Source organism: Cebidichthys violaceus, unplaced genomic scaffold, assembly GCF_023349555.1.
Source record: "Cebidichthys violaceus isolate CVI_PGR_0920_01 unplaced genomic scaffold, fCebVio1.0.p SCAF_13, whole genome shotgun sequence".
NCBI classification, from domain to species: domain Eukaryota; kingdom Metazoa; phylum Chordata; class Actinopteri; order Perciformes; family Stichaeidae; genus Cebidichthys; species Cebidichthys violaceus.
Window position 1 is genome coordinate 2,068,219 of NW_027176296.1, and position 23,818 is coordinate 2,092,036.

The following is a 23,818-nucleotide window of genomic DNA, read 5'->3' on the forward strand; positions in this document are numbered from 1 at the left end:
TCTATACTATTCCAATACCCACTGTCTTCTTACCCCTGGCTACCAATGCCTTGCACATCAACAAGAAAAAATGACTTAACTGTGTCTAGAGGATTAGATTACACGTATGAGAACAAAGAGTGCAATGATTTGCAAGCAAGCAGTACCTCTTTGTTCTGTAAATAATACCACTTTGTACTGTACACATTGTATTTTGTGCTTCTGTTTTTGTGGTGCACAAGTGACAAAAAAAAACGACACAAAATGTGATTTGTTTTTTAGTTGCTCATCATCATATCATCTTAAATTACAATAGAAACATTCAGTATGTACAGGAATGTCATTCTGCTCAGTAGTAGCCGTGCCCAATAAAATACGCTGATTGTAATTTCTTTCAGCTATATCTGCAAAACTAAATTGAAAAAAGAAAAATAAGTTGAATCAATTATCAGTAAGTTAAATATAATTTGTTACCTAAATATTCAGGAGAGCTGTTAAAACTATATTGAAAGTACATTTCCTTCACCATTAAAAAATTTAAACTGACTTCTAGTCATCGTATTGAATCCCAAACCTTCATCTAATCATGAATAAATCAGCAGTGCTCTTATTCCAACACTTGAGACACCATCTGAGTTTTCAGGTTTTAGACACAGCCCTTGGCACCAACACGATTAGAGGTGACCCCTTTCTGTCTTATCATCAATCATTACACGTGTTTGTTCATTTACAGATTATTATTTGAGCGTGGTTATGATGTCCATGTCCCTTAATAGGTGGTTGTAGTCAAGCATGGCAGATACAGGAGCAGCAGAGGACATTCACAAAGCAGGAAGACTGTGGTGGTTCCCATTCAGAGCTTCTTCACTCACTAAAGATGCAACAGGCGGACAAGCACGCAGTCCTTCGCTGCTCGGCATGAATGGCCTATTTGTTCAAGCTCAAGTACTGTTGGAGCCTGTCCCACAAGCCAGGAGGAGAAAAGGAGGGAGTCTGCCTTTCTAAAAGACACATTCATCTGTCCTCTTAAAACGGGACAATTCATGTAAAAGGTGCCATTTACAATATATAAATGTAAAGACCAACTCTCACTGCAACTCTGATTCTTTGACTCTGATTCTCTTGACGGCTGGCTGATTTACAAAGCTCTGTGCAAAAGCCATTACTTGTGACTGCAAATACGACAGGATTGCAAATTTAATTATAGACATAAAAAATTCCACATGAAGAAATTTGAAATATTTCAATAGATTTCAAGGAAAGGAAAAAATAAACAAAAAAATGTTCATTCACTCTGAGAAACGCAATGAACCACAGTTTATAGAGTGTTAAAGTGAATCCAACGTATAAATAATCTATTTAGGTCATATTGGTTTTGATCAAATATCTAACTGTTCCACAATCTCATAGTCTGATGATATGATATGTACCTGATGTCAAACACATATTCTCCCATCTACTCAAGTCATTTCATCAATAATCTTTAAATTATATTAAAAGAGGTGGGAGAGCTTAGTTAGTGTCGGTAATTTATATGAGGGGTATTTGGGACACCACCCTTAACTGGGCACATTTTTATCCTGGGGTAGTAGTGGAGGCAATCTGCAGTATAACTACACCAATGTCACTTTGTTTCCTACTCTTGTGCACCCCTTATGGGTGGGCACTGTGCTAGACAATCAAGCCTACTAGAAGTACTGTTTCATAAATATAGTCACATTTCTCAAAACATAATATATATCTCTGAAAGAGGACGTAGCAAACCTGCCTTATCCAGTCAGGGCCGCACAGAGTTGCAATCGCCCGAAAGGGCAACACACATGAGGAAAACAAGCATCCATCTTCTTTTACCCTTCTGATGAAAATAAAAACAAATCACCAGTCTGAATGGGCGGGGCTGAGTTGGGCTGAGTGTAAAATTGTGGGACTACAATCAGAGAAAGATGTCTCTGCTCTAGTGTGCCCTCCTCTGTCTGTTATGGGCTGGAGGGAACATGGATGCCGTTCTCCCCTTCGCCCTTGGCCTTGTGCAGAGCAGCCTGAATACGGAAGTGTGTCCGTGATTCCATCGAGTAGTGCTTGTAATTTTGCCTGAAACAGAGCAAACAAAATCATTTAAAAATAGCCCCAGGGGTAAATCTCAATCTAATTCTTTATTTTACATGAAATTAATCTCAAGGAGGGTTTATGATCAGGTAAAAGCAAACCTTGTCATTTATTCAAACACTCATTGTAAGATTTATTGAAAACCACAAAGAATAATTGTTGTGGCATTTTTAATTTTAAAAATAATAGTCAACACATTACATTACAGTCATCACAAACAAAAGTCAACACTTTTACACCGTGTGAAAAAGTGGAGAATCTTTGATTCAAAAAGCTTCTTTACGAGCAGAGATGATTTGAATACGTTTTGCTGGTTGATAGACTTACTTTGCGGTTTCTAGGAGTCTGATAGCTTCAGCTTTCTTGCCTTGCTCCAGACACAGCAGGCCATGTTCCAGCAGGGCATTAGGAACCAGGTAGTGGTCGTACTTGATCTGAGACTCACTGCGGATAATGTTAAAACACAGTGGTCACAGTATGGAGGTGAAGCCAGTAGAAAATAAGATGCCCTTCAACTGTTGTGCAGTTTTGTTTTTTTAAAACAGAACCGCCTTTTATCATCAGAGGATCTGTTTTCTGGTTTGGTTGAGCTGCATATACAGTACATGTCTGTGCACATTACAGAGAGAGGCTTACTTGCAGAGGACGAGCGTAAAGTAGTGTTCGGCTTCCTCTTGATGCCCCAGGTGTTTGAGACACAGTCCCTTCAAGAGGCTCAGCAGACACTGGTCGTCTACGGTGAACTCCGACCCTGACAGACAAGCAACAGCACAGATTACAAAACAGATTACCAAAAAAAAGTACAGTAATTCTGGACAAACATTCAAAAGGATTATATCTACAGATTATATAATTCTCTGACACGCACACAGTAAACGTAGCATCAGTATAGCATCTAATATAAAGGCAATTCATGTTAGCAAATTAATATCAACAGAAAGTAAAATGAGAATTTTTAATTCATTACAATGATCCTCTTGGTTCTAGTAAATCATTGCTCATACTTGGGGTGCTGTCGAGTTTCGCTTGAGCCTCGCTCAGTGTTTTCAGCATGCCTTCGGTCAGGTCTTTGTGTTTCCCAATGACTGTGTAGCCGTTCCAGATGTACATCATCTCCTAGACAACACAAATACGAATAAAACGTACAACGTCAGAATCAGATCATTGTCATTGATAGAGGTAAACATTAAAAAGTATTTTCGCTTTGACAAAGCTCAGCTCTCTTTATGAATTTGACTTAAACAAAGGTTATTCTTGTAACACTAGTTCGATGAGCACAGTTGGAGCTTTTATAAATGCTTACGGTACAATAACCTGTTAGACACAATGTTAGAGGTCTCCACCTTTGCTCATAGTGTTAGGTTTACTGGGTTTATCTATTTCATACAGTCATTGAGCATTGTTCTCTGTCAACCTTCCACAGCCTTTGTTACAGGCTGAAATCTCTGTAAAACAGAACAAATGTTATACCTCCTAACACTGGTTTTGTGAGCACAGAGTTTCCTCTTTAACTCGTCGCCCCGCTGCTTTTGTCTGCTGACTTTGTGGATAGCAGGTTTTATACAATATAACAGCTATTTATACAGCCTGAATCAGGAGGGGCTGGTGGGTCCCTCCTGATTGAAACATCCAGTATGCAAATTTCAGCATGAGGTTGACAGAGCTTGTTATAGGACAAAGCCTTTGTGAAACAAAACAACAAAAATTTCACTGATATTTTTTTGATCCACTTACTTCAAAGAAACAATGTACACACTGTAGTTTCTGTGTAAACATCCAGTCATGCTACAAGTAAAGCGGTGCGATGTGGCAAATAGCCTCGTCCAGTACTGACCAGTGGAGGAGCGGGGAGAGGAATTGGGTTTTCTGCAAGGTACCGACGGGCTTTCCTGATAGCAAACTTCTCAGTTGGTAAAGATTTCCCCGCTATCTTCTGCTTCAGCCCTGGGACCTGCCTGAATTATAATAAAGTACACACATACATATCAGTATTATGGAGAATATATTTGACATATAGTTAGCTTTCCACAAGTTATTATATACCTGCTTGAAAATGCTTGAGGTCCAATCAAATGTTCAATTGGTGGAGCATTTTTGATGCTGGACTACCATCAATAAAACACTTGTAAAACATTTATGAACATATTCATACCAAAAACAGCCTTTTCCCAGAAGAAGAGATGGTATCACAGATATAATTGTATAGCTGTCACAGTGAATCGTCTCTATTTCACTGTGGTTGCTGCAAGTATTTTCAGTAGCGCCTAAGCTCTTAGCTCACACCTGAACAGAGTGAACGCAGTCTCCCCGAAGGTTAGGCAATCATCCGGAGTCAGCATGCTGAGGTATGCTGCTTTCATATACGCATAAGTAGCCTGAAGGAAGGAAAGAAGAGGTTACTACTGCAATTCCATCTTTCCCTTATAAATGAGATAAGGAGAGGAAAAAAAAACTATGACTGTGTAGAATTTAGAGAGACAGGCCAGGCTTGTACAAGTCTTTAGTTTGATTTTAAGACATTTATTGTATATCATAATAATAATAATATGACAAATCACTACAAGCTGCTAAGAAGGCTTTCTGTCTCTCTAAATAGTACAAAATGTAATTCAGTTTCTTTTACACTATCACAAACATACATTGAATTGTATTTTGCTTTGTATATTATTGCTGCGAGAGAGAGAGAGACTGACTTAGAACTTAAGTGTCCCACTAGAACACATTTCTGTTTATATCCCACACCACGGTGGCCCACCTTGGACCAAGTGTTCTCCTTGCTGAGCAGGTCTGCGTAGAAGTAGGCCATCTTCCAGTGCCTCTTGTATGTGAAGCACCACATCAGCTCCCAGTAACACATGTGGTGGAACTGCTTCCACTGGTGCTGGACCTCGCAGCACTCCTCAAAACGCTTGATAGCCTGTAAAAAGACAAACCACAAAGCATTCAGTGTGAATACTGTTATAGCCATACAGTATTAGAATGTGGAAGGTGATTCTTTTCATTTTATATTATTCTTGCACTTGTTTGTTTAGCAAGGGGAAAATGTGGTCCCTGCTAGATGTGAATTCATCAACTCAAACATTGGAATAAGACACTCTTTTAATATACATATTGTATGTAATCCAGTAGAAACGTTGTAGCAGTAGCAAATGTTTCTACATATTAAACTGACATTTTTAAATGCAAAGCAGGACACAAACATGTTTTTGTGTGTGATCGACCCTACAAAGTTTCCTTTGCAAGATGAAGCCAAATGCAACCAAATGCACCATTCATTAAGTATTTGTGAAATGCGTGTGGACAATTATCATGACCAAAAGATGGCAATAGATAATTGCAAAAGAGCGGGGTTTGCTGTAGCATAGTCTTCCAGGAAGGTAGACTCACAATGAAAACAGTTCTCAGTAAAAAGATACCACATCCTTTTACAGACTCTTCCACTTAAATTCAAATAGAGGCTAACAAACGTCAATACATTTGTAATGCAAGATGCATTTAAAACTAAAACATGAGATAATACATGAGATGTGCAGTGCTGAATGTGTATTGTTTTGTTTGTGTGCAGAAATGACGAGCACTCACAGCATCCAGGTTGCCTTTGATCTCTTCTATTCGACCAGCGAAGAACAAGAAGATGGATCCCTAGGAAGAACACCAGCCACAGTATGTTTGGCAACAATTCCAACTATGCAGGATTTTTTTTTATTGTTTGTTTAATTCGGGCAAACCTGAGGATATTTTTGGAGATATGGCTGCAACAGTTTCTCTGCATCTTCAACATCTCCTTCTCCAGTGCCTGCGAGACAAAACAGAACAAAAGCAGTTAAGATCTTTGCCTGTTTTTGAGGTTGGTTGCAGCCGCATGTGTGTCTCACCAAGTATGAAGCTCATGAAGGTGTGATAGCAGAGCAGCAGCATGTTACAAAGAAAGGACCTGAGCGTGTTTTCTGCGGAGCCCTCCAGAAGCTGCTGAAGACCAAACTCCTGCATGAACAAACACACACACACAGACGTGCAAACAAGAGTTGTTTGAATTTTGCATCATTTCAGGGAAGATCTGCTGGTGAAAGCTGCAAACACCATGCAATTTGAAGACCTTTTCTGTGCAGCAAAATTACAGAGGCAAGAACTATATAGTATAGTTTACTTATTAAGTTTGTGCTGAAGGATAAGCAGAAGCTGCTTGTGTACCAGAGTACTTTTACATCCAATCTGAACTAAGATCATATGCCACAGATAGGCTTTTCTGCAAAATATGCGAATATACATATATATATATATGTGTATATATATATATATATATATATATATATATATATATATATATATATATATATATATATATATATATATATATATATATACATATATACGTATATATGTCTATGTATATATGTCTATATATATATATATAGACGTATATATATGTATATATGTCTATATATATATATATATATATATATATATATATATATATATATATATATATATATATATATATATATGAGAATAATACCCAAGCGATATTTGGACCTAAATGCTGAATAACATCACTTTTCAGATTATTTTGTTTGGTGGCTATATAAGACAAATTAAAACATTTATTTTAGCTCAACAATGAATAAAAGGAAGTTGTGATCCAGAGAAATGGTGCAGTCATAAGTCACAACGATCAAAGCAATATCTAAGCCATTCACATATCAAGTGGTAAACGTTTCATTCCACTAAACGTATTGGGTTCAGCGCCGTCAACTCAGCACTAGTCATATGAGTTTCACCACCACTAACAGGAAAGATTTACTGTGAATCAATGTGCCAGTGAAGCTGAAATTACAGCTACAATTTACACCTTCCACATGCACTTCTCATTGTTAACAGCAAAGACCCAGCACTTCCCACATCACTGAACAATTCCTTTCCTGTCAAACATCTCTGACTCGACCCATTACACACTCAGTCCTGCCCGCTGCTCCTTCTTTCAGCCATAAATGGCGCTCACATGTCAGCAGAGCTCACCTTATTACCAGTGAAACCGACAAACTCCATCAGCTTGAGCGTCCGCGTGGGCAACATGGAAATCATCTGCAGGAAGTAGACAAGCAGTGCAATTGAAAGGTCAGCAGCAGGATTACAGAGTCCTCATCCTTTCTTTGTCATTAGAACAGCAGTGGTCTCTGAAGAAATGATCTTGACTTTCATAAACATACTGTAAAAGGGCCACAGGTTGTACAGTAATTACAGATGTCTACCAACCTATTTCTACTGCAAATAAGTGGAACAGCTGGAACAGGTGTTGGTTAAACCTTTGCACTACTGTTTATTCAGTTGATTTAAAATGATTCTGTTATTCTATTCATTGTGTATATAGTGTGCATTTTTTATATAATATCTTTACTCTGTTATTATAATTGTATATATTGTGTATTGAAATGTGCATTTTTATTTTTTTTTCTGTATCCTATTGCTGCTTGCAACTAAATAATTTCCCCTCGCGGGATCAATAAAGTTACTATCTATCTATCTATCTATCTATCTATCTATCTATCTATCTATCTATCTATCTATCTATCTAACAACAACAAGAACACGTGGAAATCGACTTACAATTCAATTCAGTATCTATCTACTGTAGGCACAGCTACGGGAGCAATTTGGGGTTAAGTGTCTTGCTCAAGGACACATTGACATGTGACTAACGAAGCCAGGGATCCAACCGCCGATCCTCTGATTGAAGGACGGCCCTGCTCTCCACTTAGCCACAGTCACTAAACGCGAAACACACTGCTTGTCTGCTTGTTAAATTTTAGCTGATCTCGCTATATATTCATATTTTGACCTGTGTCCCACAATTCATGATGCAATCTACTTTTTCTTTTCTCATGTATGATAACAAATGCAAACATTCAGCCTTCAACTTACTAGATTAAAGGCTCCGACTCCCAGTTTAACGCCACCCTCAAAATGGCCGTGGTTCTCACCGTGAGAGTATCCAGAAGACTGGAGGATTGTGTGAAGCTCTCTGTGGGGTAAAGATAAAAGCAGCAGATTAAGAAGGGAAACTGCAGGGCTTTACAAGGTGATGGGGGAGAGAGAAAAAAGGTCAGCCAGGACAGCACGACAGGATGAGAACAAAATAATATGCTGGACTTTAGATTCTCACTTGTATGTCTGGTAGCTGTTCCTGACTTTGATTCCCCCTTTGATGAAACTGATCATGTTTTCATCCTGAACAAGAGAGCAGGAGAGGTAAGAGAAGGAGAAGAAGCAAGAGAAGGAGTTTAAACAAACATGAACACATCAAAGGTGTCAGATTCAGTGGCAGCCTATCTGTGTTATCCTGACCTGAAGGAAGGTGAGTGCTGCCCTCTGCAGGAGACACTCAGCGTAGCAAACTTCAGCGTGAAGCTCCTCTGAGGAGAAAAAGATTATGTCACAGTTATCTCGAGTTCGAGCAATGGCCAAACACACATGTATACAAACACACAAACACATGCACCATCTGTTCTAATGAATTCCGGTGACACATTGGACTCATCCCGTCAGCACAGGACTTTACTGACCTTCTGTGAAGTTCTTGGAGAAGCTCGACTTCTTGCGTTGCCTGATTGAAGAAGCACAAAATACAAAACCATCATGAGTGTTTAGTGGGCCGGTTCCGCTGAAAATCTTCAGGAATGTTTTTCAGCAGCACAGCGCAAGCCTTATCTTATTTCTATGCAAATCAGTGACTCAGCCTCTTTCCAGTAATCACAGGATGCTGAGCTGCTGCCGGGTGAAGTTACAACAAGGTGCTGACCGTGCATTAAATCTCCTATAAACAGTCACAACATTTAAAAGGAAAACTGCAGCTCTGACCTCGGATCAGTGTTGGTCTGAAGAAGAGTGGGTGTTGAGATGTATCATTAGTCCAGCACTGAGTCATGACAGATTCTCATAGCGGCTCCAGGAGTAATTGTCAAACATTTGTGACATTCCTTCAGCCAGTGAGTCTGGATGATCTCAGCATGTTCTCTGGTTTTGGTACAACGTTGCTAGTGTGTTGTGTGTCTTAATGTCTAAATGTTTGAGCAACGTTACTCTTATCAGTTTTTATTACTAAAAATGAATGAGATGTATCTTCAAAAATCTAACTTTTTTGTTTGGAACTAAACTGGCTTTGACTCTGGTACGAATGGCTTTCAAGAGACAAAATTCACTTCTGCAGCTGACTGGAGAGGAAGTAAAAAAACAACCCTGTCACAGTTTATCAGCTGGTCATTGGGGCATTATTACACTCCAGTGTTGTGGAGAAGTCTCACCGCTGACAGATGGCCTGGGCCTCTTTCATGGTGTTTCCTGCAGTCTGGATGTGTTGAGGGTCAAATGTCATCATGGCCTGCATCTCCAGGATGGTGGCATAGGTCAGAGCGTGGTACATGCTGTCTTTGGTTCTGTTGAAAAGACAAAACACAAGGTTTTTTTATAGTGCAAGAGGAAGTTAAAGATGTCAAACGATCAGCCCGAGTGTGCTGAAAGAGATGACGAAGAGGTGAGAAAAACCTTTTGTTTGATTATAGAGATCGAACAAGACGGATATGTGATTGAATACATGGAGGACTTAAGCCACATCACTACACACGATGAAAGAAAAACAATTAATTGTCTATTTATACCTGCAGTTGTCGTTGCATGTCACGTCACACCCTGTGTTTAACCTGTGTCTTGCAGGTTTAAAGAGATGAAGGAGGAGTAAAAGTGTTGGATGCCTCACACATTTTTCCCAGTAGATGTACTTGTTGTTCCAGTTAAAAGAGCTTGATGTTCCAGTTTTAAGCCAGTATAGGAAGAAATGACTTCTCCTACAAGTAACTTTCATTTTGTATTGATTTTAGGGGTCCCTGTGGACGAACATGGGTGGTTTAAATAGCCCTCTGTATGTAGCTGTGTATTGTAGAAGTACTCACACGCACAAACACACACAAAGGAAAGGCAGAATAATGTAAGTAAAACATAAAGGCAGAGGTGTGTTCGAGAAGAATGCTGTCGGTCTGCATCACTAACATTTCACTGCTATTCACCTCAGACAGACTCATGTGACCAGCCTCTGTCACTTTGAGCTCCAACATATTTTTCAACCCATGGAAAAAGAGCACAAAGACACACCGACGTGTTGCTCTTTCACTTTACTTTTACATATATTTGCTTAAGAGAAAAAAGACAAACGTGAAAGTTGTATAATGCATGTAGTTTTTAGTCTGACAGGGTCATAAAACTGCAGCGATAAATCAGGGTTTTAATAGTATACAGAGAGAAGAGTTCTGAGCTTCAACTCTTCACCTGAGGGAATCAATAGTTTTCATTCTAATCAAGTCAGCAATCAGTGAACAAGAATCAACTTACAAGCAGTAAGCACACAGCAGAGAGTCAGAGAAGGCGGAGGTAGAAGCAGAGAGATTTGCCTGCCTTTCCTTTCCATTGCGTCATGCTTATGCAAGACGACAGCCCAAACTCAAGCTGAGAAACTTTTTAAGATGGAGCAGTGAGGTTGAATTGAATTGCTTGTAGCTGTGCTAAAAGTGGCTGAGAATTCCAAATATTTCACAGTAGCACTCAGATATTTTCCAATCAGCTTCACCTAAGGTTCAGGGATACAAAGGTCCTAACCAGTCTGACAGCACTGACGCCGGGCGTCCCACATATTTTCACCATAACTTTCCATGATGCAAGGGAACAGTTGTCTTGTACTTCCTACAAGAAACGCAGGTTGTCAGTTCTGCACATGTTAGTAACAATCAGGAAGTGATGGGGGTGCCCTGGTGGCTCACTGGCTGAGTCCCTTATTGCAGTGGCCCTGAATGAAGTCTGGCCTGGGGCCTTTGCTGCATGTCATCCCCTCTCCCTCCCATGGCTTTCCTGTCTGTCACTCTCGCTATCAAAATAAAGCAGAAAAGCCCCCCAAAAAACTTTAAAAGAAAGAAAGTGGGGTTAAGGCAGGAGTGTCACTACGTCCAAAACTGTTTATTTCTGTCACAATACATAATTGTTTTCAGTGTAAAAGTTGCCGAAATCAGCAGCTATGTTCTAAAATTTGATATGAACGTTTGAAAAATAGTGAAATCTTTTCTGAAAATGTGACATGAAACAGTCATAGAAGGGCACAGCTCATCTATCGCCTCGGTCAGTTGCTGTATTGTATACAGAGGGTATGTCATACTTCTACAGTACACCTCCTGCTTCCACTCCCTGCTAGGGCTGTGAGGAATGGGGCAGGACGGTAGGAATAATGGGAGATTAAGAATGTATACATGTTTGTACAGAGAGCTAGCAAATGAAACTAAGCCTGCTGTTGGATACCTCCTACCTAGCAGGCATGTTTCTACAAAGTTGAGTCTGCAGTGGCTCCTTGGCTACGACTCAGAGGAGGAGAAACTTAAAGCCTGAGCCTTAAATATCTGTACCCTATCAGAGAGTAGCAATTTAAAGAGAGGGCCTGCTTATAGGACTATAATGTGTGGTATGATCACTGGCAGTGATTCTGATACATGGACAATAGCTCAGACTACACAATCTCTGGTCAGATATATTAAAGCAAATATACACTTTAAAACTGCAACACTGCACTTAAAAAACTTTAAATCATCCCACAAGAGAATACAGCATTTTACGTACACTTTCGATTGTTGATTCTTTTCACAGACATTGTTCAATAGTTCTGTGAGACAGTTTATAATACCCCAGCTTACATCTCCACATAAGGTATTGGGTGCAATTTCTGTTTCAGTGAATCAGTGTCTTGCTCAAAGACACTTGTGCATGGGGGTAACTACCAACCTCGCCTTAAATGGCTCATACAATCTACCAGCTGAACTACAGGCACCCCTCTCTCTTGCAAATGAGCAATTCAAATCAACATGTCAAAAAAAAACAAGGCGATCTGAAGATTCAACACCCCTCAATATTCCAAAATATATAAATTGACACATTTTATCATGATAATCATCCCCATAATGACAGTTGATTGATTGACTCCCCGAAAAACAATTCTAAGATATTTTCCCATTAGAAATACTGCAGGTTGAATGTCGTAAGTTTACTTCGACAGTAACACTCCTGTGGCCAGAATTTAAGACTTTAAACCTATTGGTGTGAGTGTAAGTGCATTAAACCTGTAATGGCTAACGCTGTCTTCCTCCCAGAGCATGTTGGAATAAGCTGCCAGTGACCATAAACAGGAGTGTGAGGGTAAAAGTAGATTGATGAAAGTACATACAGATGATGAAAGCTCTCTGAAAGAGTGTCTCCAGTATTTTAGTTTCAGTGTGTGTGTGTGTGTGTGTGTGTGTGTGTGTGTGTGTGCATTCTGTGGAGACTCACAGCTGGAGGAAGGGGAAAGCAAATTGAAAGAGGAAAGAATTGAAAAGCACACATGGACTAAAGTAGAACACAGACAAACATTGATGTTGACGAGGGAAGGTTCTGCCGGTGTTTCACGTCCTCAGGGCTGCATGTTCCCCCAGTCTTCAAGAGTATCTCTATATTACATAAGTCTGATGCTTCAAGCCATCGCCCTCCTCACAAAACTCTTCTCTGTGCAGCAAACAGGAAAACAATTGGGTGTAATTGGGTTTTGTAAAAAGCCAAACAAAATAAAGTCCTGGCTCAAGTGCTGCATTCAAATGTAAAACAACACAACACAATAATACCTGGCCAGATCACCATGCAGGCCCTGACTATTATAGGATAGACGTGCCTTATCTCTTAAGTTTCAATCTGCAATGGTTTCTGACTCTCATACTGTCCTCCTGCATGTGTCAAATCCAACCATCTGGGCTCAAACAGCTACAAACATGATCATATTTACAGCTTCTGTTTGTTCAGGTGAACCTTTAGTGACTGAGAGAGGCAGAGATAGCACAAGACAGCACTCAGAGAGCTGTGGGAGGACTATCGAGACAGAAATGAGGTCGCCCGCTGAGCTGACAGACTGCCAATCCTCAAGTGGCAGCAGCTAGAGGTGTTGGATTTAAACAGATTTTCCCTCCAGGTTGGAATATTTCACAAATCCAGATATAAATACCAAAACATATTATGATTATGACAACAGGTCGCAAAAGCGTATTTATGTAATATTGCAATCTAAGTGTCTAAAACTGAGTCTGAGCTTACAAAATTCAAAGAAGTTACATCACTATACACACCAAAACAACAACAGGAAACTGACAATGGCTGTCAATCTATCCGTATAATACTTAGTCATAAAAAAAGAGCAGGTTGACAGGAAGCTGTTCTTCATGTAAGCCGGCCCTGAAAAGAAGAAACTGGGGCGAAGGAGTGGTCTGCAGTCCCAGAGAGTACATAAACGGTGGAAAATAATATCGAAGATGTGATAAAGTTTCTGATACTAGAGAGGAGAATGAACGGTGAACAATGGAGTAACTTGATGACACAGTGTTGGAATACAAAACTGGAGGAGGGGTGTGAACCCGGAGAGAGACATGTGAACACAAAGCAGCATTTACAATTTTACAAATTTACAATTTCAGCCATGGAATAATCTAATCAGCAGCATCAGCAGCTAGTTCCTTTAGCCCTCCCTGGTGTTAGCACTAGTATCTCTGTTTCTGTGCCCAGGACTGTGTATTTACATTTCAAGGTTATTGCTTGTGTATTGATTTGAAATTGGAACTCAAAGCATCAAAAAGTAATTGTAACGTACAACATTTAAAGTGAGGTTTTCCTCAGTTTTGGACATTTTATTGAGTCAAATTGATCTAAATGCTTTTAGGAGCACAGACTCCCACTGGCAAACAATTGAATGTATTAGCTGAGGAAGATAATTTAGTAATAGCAACCACATTTGCTGAATCATCATCAAAACAGAAGCAACAGAAGTGTTTGTGACATTAAAGCATGTTCTATAATAAACTTCCTTGCCCTAAAATCTGAATATTTCAACTTTTGAGTGAGATGAGGTCATCTGTAAAAAGTAAAAACAGGACTAGAAGTCTATATCTTTGTTAGCAGCTCTGTGAGTCTGTTTGTTATAGCCACAATGTCTCTGTTCTGTTCAGACGTCCCTGTAAGCCATGACAGTGTGACAGTGAGCCTGAAGCAGCTAAATGGACCTCATCATTAGTTCTATCATTTACACGTGTTTTGACTATACGTCAAAATGTCTCCTGTAAAAAAGCATTATTGCACGTGAAGGCAATTTGCTGTTGGAAATCTTCCCTTTCTAACACTTGAGGGTGCAAAAACACCTAAAAATACAGTTGCTTGCATGCATATTATCAGCTGTTTGTCTTTTACAAGCACAATGCCAGGTGGGTCAATGCTGAGAACAGCAGCTGTATTAGCTCGTGGTTCAGGTTGTTCTCGTACCTGGATCTAAGCCGAGCCTGCGCCTCCTCAAAGTCGTTTCTGAGGAACAGATCCAGGGCGACCATGCAGTCCTCCAGAGCCAGCGACAGGTCTGATCTTGAGCACCTGCAGAACCAAAACAAACACACAACATCTGAATGAGAACAGAAACCAGCGACAGGTCTGACCAGAGCCAAGTCTGATTTCTTAAAATATCAAAATTGAGCAAAATTCAAGTGGCACAAAAATACATTTGAAATATCTGTTTTATTGAAAAATGATACTCTTGTTGAGTGTGTTTGTATTGGACAAGTGCTCAGTAAGTCACTCAAGTTCAGTACAAATTCACAGCTTGGGGAAATAAGCAACTGTCTTTAAGTGGACATTTAGTTTCAAATGAAACTACTCTGCCTCTCTCACTATATGTGAACCTGTTCTAATTTTTTTCACAACAAATACTGTCTCCAAGCACTGAACTACAACAGAGACTGGGATCTTTATATAGGCTCTGTTTAGTTACATCCTTTACTGAACCCTTTCTACTCCTCTACTACATCACAAGAGAAACAGAAACACAGGCAGGCTGAGCCAGACAAGCAAACAGGCTCAATAGAGTGCTTTGCTGTTAGTGTTGCTGTACTAAACTGCACATTACAGAGCTTAAATCACAGTTATTCAAAAGTCATCCACTATTATAGAAATACATGCTCAGGGCGTAGTTTTTGCATCCTCTTTATTAACTGTGAAGAACGGATGTTGCTGCTGCCATAAATGATTTATGTCTCTAGTAAATTCAGCTCACTGTTGTTAGCTGCCTGAACTACTCTAAATGATTGTCGATGATGATGCTGCGTATTAAGAGTTCATTACACAGCGCACATGGTCCTCACGTGACGACTGTATAATGTGGCCACACTGATCATGCACTCCTTCATCACAAGGCTCCCTCCTCTTTCACTTCACTCGCTGCACTGATAATGGATCTGTTTAATAAGTGTTTCATTCCTTCACTTCATTGTGAGAACAGCACGCAGCCTGTGAAAAACACATTAATGAATGAATGACGCTGATGGTAAATCTGAAACACATTTCTCTTCCGATTCACTTATTTGCTATTCGTGTCTATCATATGTATATGTATCATGAAATTCTTGAAAAAGTGGCATATTTTTTTGAGTTGTTCATTTGTTTCTTACGTTAGTGATGTGTGTTTTTTTGTGAAATAGGAACCTGATTTCTATTTAGTTTCATCTTCAAATGCAGTTTGGTTTTGCGCTTGGAGCTTCCAGGCCACCGTATTGATCACATGAGCGTGACAATTATTCCCTGTTAGTCAGTCAGTCAGTGGTACCTTCAGATGTCTGCAGCAAACAACGATGCTGAAGGTTAGGAGCGCAGGAACTGAACAAACAAAACTAAGACTAATGTGTACGTCCTGCTGCGACTAACAGACAGCATTCACCAGACATTCCTGCCCATTAGAAACACAGAGGAACTATACACTTATCACACAAAGACACAAACACACCCACACACACACAAAACCACCATAAAGGAGCACACACACTGGTGCAGCTCTGGCTAATGACATGCGGGTGACTTCTGTGTTCACCATATGACCAGCAGCAAGCTGAGCTTCCTCATAACAGCACGAGATTTACAATGACAACTGCTGACAGTGAAAAATATACGCAATAATGGGAAATTGTTTTATTCTCAAAGTTGATATGAGAAAATAAATTCTATATCATTAAAAGAAGAGCACTAATACTATTACAACACACAATACACATTGTAATAATAAACTTAATTTACATTCAGTCATGTTATCCTACTAACAATAAAACAATGAGACATAATGGGATTAATAAAACAAACATTAATAATGCCAGGAGGCTATTAAAGCATAGTGTATAATGTGAGTATGTGTTTAAGGATAATGCTAAATTACATGTCTTCCCCCAGTGAGCTCTGACTAATCCAACCAATCCAACCCGAGCTCCCTAAACTGTGTCGAAACGCTTTTCTTCTCTCCGTATGAATGGTCACTTTTACTTCAAACAACAAGCCTACAGAAGAACTAGAAGACTGTCAGCCATGTGTGCAATCAAGCACAGCAATCAGGTTTGTCTTGTAAACCTACCTGCTTACTCTGCATTGACTATATCCATTCACCCTCACTCATAGAAATAGAATAAGAGTAGAATGGACATTGAACTGTTATCCAAGGGTCATTTGACTAGAATAAAAGAAAATGATCAGCTGTTATTATGACAACACACATCAGTGAGGCCGTAAAGTGTGGTTGCAGCAGTGAGTGTACGCAGCTCTGGAGTCGGATGTCAGGCTAGTTAGCTAGTTAGCTTGTCCTTCTCTGGAGCGGCGGTGAGTGAGCGAATACATCAAGTGAGAAGTAGGGGCCTTTTGTCATTGACTTCTATACAACCAGTAGGATCATTTTTCAGAACCGGATGTTACCGCCTGGTGGTTATTGCAAAACCTCACCTCAATGAGGCCCCAACTTGCTCGAGTCTAATCTCCTGTTAGAGTGCAAGCATAACCTCATAAATAATACATGCCAATAACTTTTAAGGGATTATGGTATTATGGAGAGTTTGTTTACTTATTTGGCTGTAAGCAGCATGTGTGCAAGTGCACGTCACACATTGCCTCTCCCCGATGGTCTGGTGGTTGTGTATTGTCAAGAATCTGGCGATACGATATGTATCACGATACAGGGGTTATGATTCAATATACTGCGTTACTGTATGCAAGGCGGTATATTGTGATTTTTAAAATTGTAATTTGAGGAAAACTGTCATAAGAACACACTGGGGCTCCAATTCTCAGTGCATTTTATTGTCTCAGTACTTTTACTCTTTATGTATAAAGTTGAATCTAACCTCAGAAAAAAATCAACCTCCCTGTTTGTCAAATTGTTTAACTTATGCAGGGGCTAATAATTAACTCAGTAATTAACTCCAATAGGAGTTACTATGCTGACGAACAATCAGTGCATCATTTCCTCATAGCTGGGAATTAACTCAACTGGTTCTGACAGAGAGGAAAACAAGACTGAAGACAATCTGAGGCCTGAGGACATGGAAAAGAAACCAGTTCTCAATCCGTGAGCAAAGATTATGACACCGTACGCCTACAGGACAATGTTCTCCAAATGAAGGGAATAATTGACAATCATCTGAAAGAAAAAAAAGGCATGACAACACCAGCAGACAACTCCTCAGACAACTCCTCAGCACAATGAGGAGAGTCTGCTGGATTCAGGATGTGTGTAGCAGCATTGTCCCAATAACTTCACTGAACTTCAAGTCAGCTGAAATTCTGGGGTGATTTTTCGAGAGAACAACTTCCATAATGATGATCATTACCAACGAGCCACATAAAAACACACACACACACACAAACAAATAAAAACACTTTTTATATATTTATATATTAGCTCACAACCACAATTTATATACACACCCATGCATGTGCTCGTTAAACCTACAATGCAGACACGCACACACGCACACACACACACACACACACGTACGCACATTCTCACTCCTCCAAGAGTGACGAAGCATTAGTTTATCAGCTGCGGTTCACAGAGCTGTCACTACCTTCCAGCTGGTATAAGATGTCTCTCACGTCTTTGAGCTGCGACACAAAAGAGCCGAGCTGCCTCTACAACAACAACACAAGCGAGTTTGTCCACATGCCTGAGTGTTACAGCTAGAACACACACATAACACAGAACAGCATCTGACAGAGGCCAACTGAATGACTGCCGGCAACCAAGCACGCAGCAAGTATCTTACCCATTTGACGGAGTCTCTTCCTCTTCTGACATTTTCATCTGGCGGAAGTGTGTGTGTGTGTGTGTTTGTGTGTGTATATGAAAGATAGACAGAGAGAGCTGGAAAACTGAGTGTGAGCCTGAGGCCTTTCCAGCAGTGTGATGATCTACGTCTGCAGCAGCAGCAGCGACAGCAGAAGCAGCAGCAGAAGGGCAGTTGGGTGAAAGAGAGACAGACGGAGAGAGAGAGAAGGAAGAATAAAGGAGGGAGGGAGGTAGAGAGGAGGAGGAGGAGGAGGAGGAGGAGGAAGGACGCAGCAGCAACAGCAGATCTTAATCAGATTGGGATGACCATACACATGAGTGTAGAAAACAGTCTATCTGTGCTGCCTCTAACACACGCACACACACACACGTTAACATACAGAAGGTCTGTCCCTACTCTTCTGATTATCACCATCATTCTACACACTGCAGTCTGTGCTCCGATTGGTTATTGCAAAATCAGAGGCGGGGCTAAAGGCCTTCGATTCATGGCCTAAAGGTTTTTAAACAAGATGTGAAACAACAAAAGGAAGAAGAATCAGGAAGGACGGAGTGACAGATAATAAGAATTTACGTTACAAGTAATTCATTCACAAAAGTTTAAAAGAGGGAACGCGAGGTTTAAAAGACAGAAGAAAGGAGTGCTGGTGCGTAGTGAGACTCTCAGCCGGTCCAGTCTGCTGCAGTGGCAGAGACTAAACACTGCAGCGACCAGAGAGTCCAGAAATAGAAGACATAGATGCAGTACTGTGGACGCACAAGACCTAATGTGAAATCATGAATGAAAAATTGGCACAGTGCAAAGACTTGGGGTGTTTGATCCCAAGAAACTGCAGCTCACCGCTCTACCTTTAGATGTGTTCCAGCATTTGACTAATACGCCCTTTTTCAAAAATTTATTTTGACAAGACATAGCGTGGAAATCACAGGTGTGATTGATAATTTAATAGGGTTTAGCTTCATTTTTTTAAAACTCTGCCACTGTTAGTTCACAGACACTTAAAGGAACGGCGTTGTCGTGTTTCCGACTATGACAAATCAAAATGTCTGCTGTGAAAAAGCTCGATGGTCTAATGTCAGAAAAGTGCTAAGATCAATAATGCTTTGGAAAAGTGCCGAACAGGAATAAATACATTGGTTTGAACAAAGCGTCTGTAAACACTGTGAACAAATGTGTTCAATCGGCCCTTTTGACTCTTGTTTTAGGCAATACAATGAACATTGTGCTCAAGGGTTTTCAAATTCTAGGCTATTTTCATAGCTTTTACTCTTCTAATGACAATGTGAATGTGATAAGTTGATGATAATACATTTTCTGTCAACTTACTAATTTATTTATCATCTAATTAATTCTGTTCTAAACTGGAAGACACTTGCAAGATGATATAAATCCAAAACCTGAAATCCTCTGCTGATTTATAGAATATATAATTCCTCTCCATGGAGCCAGAGGAAAACATGAGCTGTATAGCAGCATGGCTTTATAGCACACGTATTAGTAACCCTGTTAACATCAAGAGAGCGTAAAGATCACGCTCATGTGACTGCAAAGCACCGAAACATGAAGGGAAATTCATCTATCTTTAAAGACTGCATAAAAGAAGCTTAATTGTTGCTTCCATCGCTCTCGTGTGTGTGTGCTGTGAGGAACGCAGACGGTCACGGGTTAAAGCTGGAAATAATTAGATTTGAATCGTCTGCTGTCGTCATGGTGGAGAATTGGATTGGAAAAACAAGGATTATGACTCCGGAAATGTGGCCGCTTCAAACAATCTCTGCTTTTTTTTTGGCTAAATGTAATAATATTGCTGTTATGCACCACCAGATAACAAATTATACTAAATATGTGTTGTTATTAACACTTGTATCGGTACAACAGTGTTGTAATGACCATTGAAAACAAATTTATTGAGGTAAAATTAGTCTTAAATTGAAAGTATCTATTTCAAATAATGCAGAATGAATTAAGACATGGTCAGGCTTCTTCGCGTGCCTTGACAGAGAACGTAGGATTAAATAATAAGCTACTAATTCACCTTCATCAAGTCATAACGTGAGAGAGAGAGAGCTGAGAGATGATGCTCAGGTTCTCTCCGTCTGAATTACTTATACGTCGAACACGTCACTAATATGTCAAGAGGTCCTTTAAGTCAGCTGTAACGTGCGTTTTGTTCACAGCAGCTCACTCTCATTCAGGATTGCAAAGGAGTAAAGAACATAGATAAAGATTTTTTTGCGAATAGCAGGACAGCAGCAGGTTTCTCAGAGTATTTTTTCCCTTTGTGTTGCTATCTAAATCTTGCTTTATGATAAGTCTGAGTTCACTTGCCCATTTGAAGGATTTGTTGATTGCGGAGCATCTTTGTTGTCTGAAAGCTGTAACCTGAAACAGAGGAACAAAATCGAGTCTGTTTCGAGAAAAGAGGGAAATCTCATGGGATGAAAAACCGGCTGAAAGGCCGGCTATTGTTTGAGGAACATGATCGCAAGAGCCCTAGAAACAGAGACAGTGATATAGGTGGACACTCCCAGGCTACTTATTTCTACTTGTTGGGGACATTTCTGTTGATATTAACAGTTCTGGGGAAAATGTCTGTGAAATCGGTCTGCTGTGGGAGGATTCTGGGAAAGCTCAGAACAGTTACTTTAAAAAAACACACTAACATTTGAAACTGTAACCCACAATATGCTTTTATCAGATTTCTTTTCTTTGTGTCCTTCATTGGTTTTCAATTTAAAGCAACACACCTGAAGTCTGTGATGACGGGATCCATTTGTGGACTGTTTATGATGGACAACCTGGAAAAAAAAAAAATACAAGTCAGTCTATGTATGACAACGTGTATGTAGGAGCTAACACGCTAACTACTCAAATGTATCATTACACTGTTAATAAGTGTTTTATTAGCACTGTGAGCTCACAGGGTTTGTTGTTTTGTTACGAATGATGAATAATAATATGTGCACACAACGTGAACATACTGGTTTGAGGCGTCCGGGCCGTCATGGATGTCCTGTGCCTGACCGGCGTCCCTGTGAAGAGGTCAGAGGTGAATTTAGAGAGAACGTAAGAATGGATCTCATCACGGTGAGAAGAGGAGGATACTGGAAGTCCGATCTGAAGATCCGAGGAGGACTCAAGAGTTTCGTACAGACAGTTTAAATGTAAATTGTTACCAGCATAATGTAGGGAAGCTACACAGTATGTGATGAATAAAAAGACACAACATGTGTCCACAGTAACACTCGACTAAATGTATAGAAGCTGTTTATTCCTCATATTTTGTTCTGTATTTCTCATTGTTGTTATGATTTTTATGATGCCAGAAGTTTAGACAAAGTTTGGAAGAGGCAAAACTATACAGTAAAGAAAAAAAGATAAAAGTAAATTTTAGGAAAAGTCAAAAGGCTGTCCAACTTTTCACCCTGAGACCTCTTAAATCAATTGTGTGACCACTTTTGGGTACACTGCTACTGAGCCTACATGACCACATCATGAATGTAATGTTGTCTAACAGGCTGCAAACTGGCAGCAGAGTACATAACAAAGACTTAATGACAGCAGCTGATGGATCATGATACCAAACTTTGACAGTACAGTATCTACAGCATTTCCCCTTTTCACTCAGTGGTCAGACTCACTTTTCAATGAACTTATTAGATGTTGGCCAACTTTTTGTTCTTTCTGAATGATTAACAGTGGCAGGTTTTTACTGTCCTACAGTACAGAAACACAGGACTGAACTTCACAGATCATATCACAGGAAAGTGTGTGTGTGTGTGTGTGTGTGTGTGTGTGTGTGTGTGTGATCTGAAGAGGATCAATGAGGGGCCCTGAACATGTTGTGTATTACACAACAATCTCAGATGAAAGATAAAGTAAGTGCGATTAAATTCTTCCGCACTTTGAAAACAGACAAGTACCGACAGGGTCAGGACTTGCACAGATTCTCGGAAGCCTTTCCCTTCTACTCACTCATTTTTCTTCACGCTGCGTCTCCAGTTGGTAATAAAACTCATCCCACAGCTCTGAGGTCCGGCGAAAGAGCAGAATATCCCGGAACAGAGCGGGTTTACACAGCGGGCATGGATGGACAGACACACGAGGGAGAAGAGAGGAGCAGATCACGCTCAGTTCTCAAGTGAAGGCAGCTGCTGTGCGTCTTCCTCCTTCCTGACGTGGAAAGGTGCGTTACTGCTGTCATCGCCACAATAATCAATTTCCTATTACAATGCACCGCCATGTAGCTGCTGCAGGTCCGGGTGTCATGGTCCTAAAGCCGTCCAGTTACACGCGCAGTTACACGCTGTGAGTTTCAAAAATCATAAACAAACACGTGGCTAATTATATAAAGCACGTTGTTATAAATAAAGCCCCCAAAAATATACAATTCAAAGTTACTCATCATAAGCCTTATAATTAGACGGTTTTATTTATTTTTTAAATACTATAATTATATACTGTATTTTAACTTTAAAGCCAGCCTGGGTTATAAATCATTATATTTTAACATCTACAGTTCCAGTGACTTTTTGCTGTTTCCAATGTCAATAAAGGGCTTTTGAATAAATTATTTTAGCAAAAAAAATAAGTATACTTTGAAGTACACTTTAATAGAGCGATATAAACATTAACAAAGGATCTTCATGATAGTATGTGCTTTATTATGAAATATTTGTGGTAACTTTTAATGCTGCATTCTTTTGCATGAAAACATACAACTCCAACCACATTTCATGACTGCATGCTGGTGGTTCTAATTGCATATATGTACATTTACTAAAGCTGTGGTGAAGTACACATTTTAGGTACTTTCCTTTCTGTTTCCACTACTTTTTAGAGGGAAATATTGTACTTTTTACTCTACTAAAACTAATTACGTAGCAGAAAAAGATTTTAAAAACCTCAGCTTCCTAACTTCAGCTTGTATAAAACAAGATGAGTTGCAATATATTGAGCTAGGAAGCAGCACATGTATGTAAAGTAGTTGTGGTTTACTCCACATAGGCCAGCAACATAAATGCCAAACGAATGCATAATAATTCAAAAATATAATACATTAACAAGTATAGTTAGTTGATACTATTTCTGTATTCTTTACTTTTGTAAAAGTACAAATAAAACAATGTAAAATTCCAAGTACTGCATCAAGAATCTTAAGAAGTAAAAGCAGAAGTACCTGTTTTATCAGCAAAATGTACTGTGGCACAAGAGACTGTTACATTATCATGTGTTATTGGATGATTAATACTGATACGTTATTACTTGTAAGCATAATTTTAATTTTATTGGTTATGGTGGAGCTCATTTTTGTAAATTTGTGTACTGTTGGGTAATTTCAATCTATAACGGTGCATCATATTTGATCAGCAAATGATGCGTTTCAGATGTTTTAGATCGGGAAGAGTACAGTATTCCCGTCTGAAAAGTAGTGGAGTAGAAGTATAAAGTAACATATAACTGAAATATAATGCAATCTGTTAAACTACAGTACAAGCCAATGTTTTTAAGTTACTTTCCACCACTGCTTTTACTCAACTAAACAT

At 39.6% G+C, this 23,818-nt stretch overlaps 1 protein-coding gene across 3 annotated transcripts; it reads right to left on the reverse strand.

Moving 5' to 3' along the window:
* Window positions 1-244: 244 nt before the first annotated feature.
* On the reverse strand, window positions 245-22,456 carry ttc39a (tetratricopeptide repeat domain 39A). Of its 3 annotated transcripts, XM_068707303.1 has the most exons (21): window positions 22,248-22,456; window positions 21,254-21,304; window positions 21,020-21,070; window positions 20,601-20,654; window positions 14,446-14,550; window positions 9,384-9,515; window positions 8,646-8,686; window positions 8,428-8,495; window positions 8,246-8,310; window positions 8,005-8,104; window positions 7,102-7,167; window positions 5,961-6,069; window positions 5,814-5,881; window positions 5,668-5,727; window positions 4,841-5,002; window positions 4,369-4,460; window positions 3,920-4,040; window positions 3,090-3,201; window positions 2,722-2,836; window positions 2,413-2,529; window positions 245-2,070 (listed from the first exon to the last, which is right to left on the reverse strand). In XM_068707303.1, the coding sequence occupies exons 1-21, from the start codon at window positions 22,289-22,291 to the stop codon at window positions 1,956-1,958; spliced, it is 1,848 nt and encodes a 615-aa protein (XP_068563404.1). In that variant the 5' UTR covers window positions 22,292-22,456; the 3' UTR covers window positions 245-1,955. The 3 variants fall into 3 exon arrangements, with proteins under 3 accessions (XP_068563404.1, XP_068563406.1, XP_068563407.1); XM_068707305.1 differs by lacking the exons at window positions 20,601-20,654; window positions 21,020-21,070; window positions 21,254-21,304; window positions 22,248-22,456 and adding an exon at window positions 18,249-18,587; XM_068707306.1 differs by lacking the exons at window positions 20,601-20,654; window positions 21,020-21,070; window positions 21,254-21,304; window positions 22,248-22,456 and adding an exon at window positions 16,568-16,589.
* Window positions 22,457-23,818: the final 1,362 nt, after the last annotated feature.

What these genes read in the sequence shown, in the direction of transcription:
- ttc39a (XM_068707303.1), bottom strand. Translation starts at nt 22,291, where the DNA reads ATGAGTTTTATTACCAACTGGAGACGCAGCGTGAAGAAAAATGA. An exon ending in CTCCAAGAACTTCACAGAAG is followed by an intron (nt 8,496 to 8,645) that starts GTCAGTAAAGTC and finishes TTTTCTCCTCAG; the next exon opens with AGGAGCTTCACGCTGAAGTT. An exon ending in CAGCACTCACCTTCCTTCAG is followed by an intron (nt 8,311 to 8,427) that starts GTCAGGATAACA and finishes TCTCTTGTTCAG; the next exon opens with GATGAAAACATGATCAGTTT.